The sequence below is a fragment of the Rattus norvegicus genome, chromosome 12 (assembly GCF_036323735.1).
Source record: "Rattus norvegicus strain BN/NHsdMcwi chromosome 12, GRCr8, whole genome shotgun sequence".
Taxonomy (NCBI): domain Eukaryota; kingdom Metazoa; phylum Chordata; class Mammalia; order Rodentia; family Muridae; genus Rattus; species Rattus norvegicus.
In genome coordinates, this window is record NC_086030.1 from 36,431,624 (window position 1) to 36,435,339 (window position 3,716).

The following is a 3,716-nucleotide window of genomic DNA, read 5'->3' on the forward strand; positions in this document are numbered from 1 at the left end:
CTATAAATCTCAGCAGGTGCCTAGAGAAGGAAGATGAAGGGGAGAAAAGGGGGAAAAAACATGTCATTTGAGTTAACTCCACATTGAGGTCAGCCACATAGTGGACCAACAGTCACATAATGGCAGAGGAGTCATAAGAGCAGAGAGAGTAAAACCCAAAGTGTGAAGGAAAAGGTGCTTAAAACTAAGATAGAAGGGAGAAAAAGAAGACGTTGCACTTAGAAAAGTGGACAGATTTGTTAAGTGGACAAAGTTGTTAAGCTCTAAGTACATTTTAAAAATTATAATGTTAAAGTGGAAGGGAATTATTGGGAAGAGGGAAGGGATGGACAGAGTGAAGTGGGGACAGGGGAGGGTACTGAAAAGAATCCTTTTGAAGATCTGAAGAACTATGTGACACAAACAATTAAAGTGCCCTGTAATTTGCAGGTAAATTCCATACTTACCTGCATCCAGTATTCTGTCTACCCATATTTCAAAAATAAAATTACCTCATCTATTTCATCCTGTTTTACTGCATTTGATCTAATAAATTCCTTGTAACCAGAAGTGCTGGTAAATTTTAAAGACATTTAAAATATGACTGGTCGATATCGGGTTTGTCATAAGTTTATCCCGACTTTGGAAGCAGGCCCAGGAGCTAATTTTTCCTCGCTCTTTGCAAAGAATCCATAATTCATGATTGCCATTGACTTCAATACAAGGTATTTAATCCTGTCAAATTCCAGCTTTGTTTGAATAAAAATGGCCCTCCTCTAATTGTGGGTTTTGATAAAGCTAATTTTGGTGTGCTATCCAGTGGGCTGCCTCGGAGAGAGAGGCTAGCAATATTTCTGATACGAAGAATGGCTTAAAGATAACCAAAGGAAAGACAGGAGCTGGGAAAATAACCACCAAGAATGTTGGTGACTCAGAAACCAAAGACTTTTTCAGAAAAAAAAAAATGCATGAAAAGAGCTACTTGGGCAGATTGTGACTCGAGTCATCAGAATATTTGGGTGGGGACTTTATTTTGGGTCTCCAGGAGGCTACATGAGAAGCTAAAACCTAGATGCTGGAAGTTTCTAAGCGTAACTAGGGAAGGAACTGGCCTGAGAGGGCTTCTATGACGTAAGCAGAGCCTGGATGATGTCACAGAGCACTGGGCGGAGGTTGCGCATCTCTTCCGCTTGGGGGCGCTAGACTCCCTTGAAGGTGGGTTCACTATCTTCGCAGCGGTGTGTGAAAGCCAGTTCAGCTCCTGAACCCCACAATTGTTCAACAGGCTTTTGGTGCCTGACCGGTTTCAGAAGACAGAATCTGGATGACTAGGACATTTTCTTTTGGTAAATACGTTTATGAAGATAACTGGGACCCTTGTAGCCCAGAACGCTAAAAGTTTTCCCTCGTACAGCAAGTAACCATATGTTCTAACGTCTCCCACGTTTGAGAGCTAGGCGGATGGTCTAGGCTAGTCAGTCTCCGGAGTTTATTATCCTTTGCTAACAATATCTAATTCATAATTCTACTAAAATGCCAAAGCTCCTCTCTGTGCCTGTGCATTTTAGGAGATATTATTTCTTTTTGTTGTTGTTGTTTTGTTTTGTTTTCGGAGCTGAGGACCGAACCCAGGGCCTTGCACTTGCTAGGCAAGCGCTCTACCACTGAGCTAAATTCCAACCCCAGGAGATATTTCTAAATGGCTGTTGTTGCCTACACAAAAGACTCTTGTTGCGGTCGAAGATGCAAAAGCTTTGCGGAATAAACCTGGGGCTGGGTCAGGAGGCACAATACAGAAAGCCAGTGGACTGGTGTGCTTTGTCTCTGGGCAGATATTTGTGGATGTTGCCACATAGCTCATAGTTAGAGGGTAGAAGAGAGGTGTGGCCACCCTTCTGCCTCCTTTGCTATCCTTTCTCTCTTCTGCTTGCTTAAAGTGGGGGACAGGGATACTTAATCCCACACTGACCTAGCCATTCAAGGAGAGGTTCCTCAGCAGAGGCAAAGTGCCTCGGGCTGAAGAAATGTGTCTGAATATGTTATTCTGAGCTGTAGAGAACCATTTGTTCATTTCCCTTTGAACTTTAGATTTTGATTTTTGAGACACGGTTTTTCTGTGGGTAGCTTTGGCTATACTGGAACTAACTCTGTAGACCAGGCTGGCCTTGATCTCACAGAGGTCTGCCTCCCTCTGCCTCTTGAGTGCTGGAATTAAAGGTGTGCTCCACCATTGCCCAGCCCTCCTATGAACTTCTGAGTACGACAGAATTAGATTCAGATGCTCAAACCTGTTTACCATCGCCTTCCTCACCTGCTCCAAAGTTCTCTTAGACAAGAGCCTTGGTCCAGCGCCCTCCCCCACCCCGCCCCCATTGTTCTTTCAGGCACTCATATGACAGAGGCAACAGCATTGTGTCTGGTTTAAGCAGGCGAGCTCTTCAAACCCAGGCCGTGGGGCAAGTATGAAGCCTGAACACAGAACGATAGCCACAAGATAGTGGACCAGGAGTGCCGTGGCCTACCACACTAGGTCTACAGCCATAAAGAAGAGGATGTCTCTGAGGAGGATGAGCACACCATCCTTCCAAAAGCAGAGGAGGAGGAGGCCTTCTCCCCAGGCCCTGGGGAACATTGTGGGCTGCAGAATTTCTCACGGATGGAAAGAAGGTGATGAGCCCGTCACCCAATGGAAGGCCATTGTTCTAGATCAACTGCCAACAAGTCCCTCTCTCTACCTGGTCAAGTATGACGGAATTGACTGTGTCTACGGACTGGAACTTCACAGCGATGAGAGGATTTTAAAGCTTAAGGTCTTGCCTCACAAAGTAGTGTTTCCTCAAGTGAAAGACGCCCATCTCGCAAGCGCCATGGTTGGCCGAGCTGTGGAGCATAAATTTGAGGGTAAACATGGCTCTAAGGACAACTGGAGGGGGGTGGTCCTAGCCCAGGTGCCGATCATGAAGGCCTGGTTTTACATCACCTACAAGAAAGATCCGGTCCTATACATCTACCAGCTCCTGGATGATTACACAGAAGGTAACCTCCGTATCATTCCAGAGACTCCTCCAGCAGAGGTGAAGTCAGACGTTGACAGCAACATCTTAACAGGTCAATGTGTGCAGTACACCAGAGGCGACGGGTCCAAAAAGATTGGCAAGGTCATTTACCAAGTTCTAGCCAAGCCTTCCGTGTACTTCATCAAGTTTGATGGTGACATCCACATCTACATCTATAATCTGGTGGAAAAGATCCGTTAAGGTGAAATTCACAAAGTGCGGGGGACATGGATGGGTAATTTATAGGATTGGGAGGAAAATGTTTGTTTTTCTGTGTGTCAGATACCCAAGGGTCTTTGACAACCCCAGTATCTTTTCCAGTGGAATTTGTTTTTGCTCTAAAAATTAAAATGTGCGATATGACATGTTGTGTGTGAACACTTTGGTGGAGGAGACGGGCTGTGGTGGATAGAAGGTTGAGAGGAAGCCGGAAGCGTCAAGGCTGTGAACAGTACGTCTAATGTCACATAGGCTAAAACAAACAGGACTGAGCTGGTCTGGTCTTTAGGGAGAGAAAAGAACTGGAGATGGGGCTTAGAGGAGCAGGGGTGGCACGGGGGGAAAAAAAAAGATGGATGTTTAGGAAGCAGTGGAGAGGGGCCAGAAGTAGATAGACTCTCTGAGGTGAAGTTTGAGGGAGAAACAGACAGTTGGGGAAAGAGTGGCAGGTAGCAGGGAGGT

General features: G+C 45.6%; 1 protein-coding gene across 2 annotated transcripts; it reads left to right on the forward strand.

Moving 5' to 3' along the window:
* Positions 1-1,164: 1,164 nt before the first annotated feature.
* On the forward strand, positions 1,165-3,398 carry LOC134481333 (Y-linked testis-specific protein 1-like). Of its 2 annotated transcripts, none has more exons than XM_063271929.1 (2): positions 1,165-1,325; positions 2,364-3,398. In XM_063271929.1, the coding sequence occupies exon 2, from the start codon at positions 2,532-2,534 to the stop codon at positions 3,234-3,236; it is 705 nt and encodes a 234-aa protein (XP_063127999.1). In that variant the 5' UTR covers positions 1,165-1,325; positions 2,364-2,531; the 3' UTR covers positions 3,237-3,398. The 2 variants fall into 2 exon arrangements, with proteins under 2 accessions (XP_063127999.1, XP_063127998.1); XM_063271928.1 differs by having other exon boundaries at positions 2,409-3,398.
* Positions 3,399-3,716: the final 318 nt, after the last annotated feature.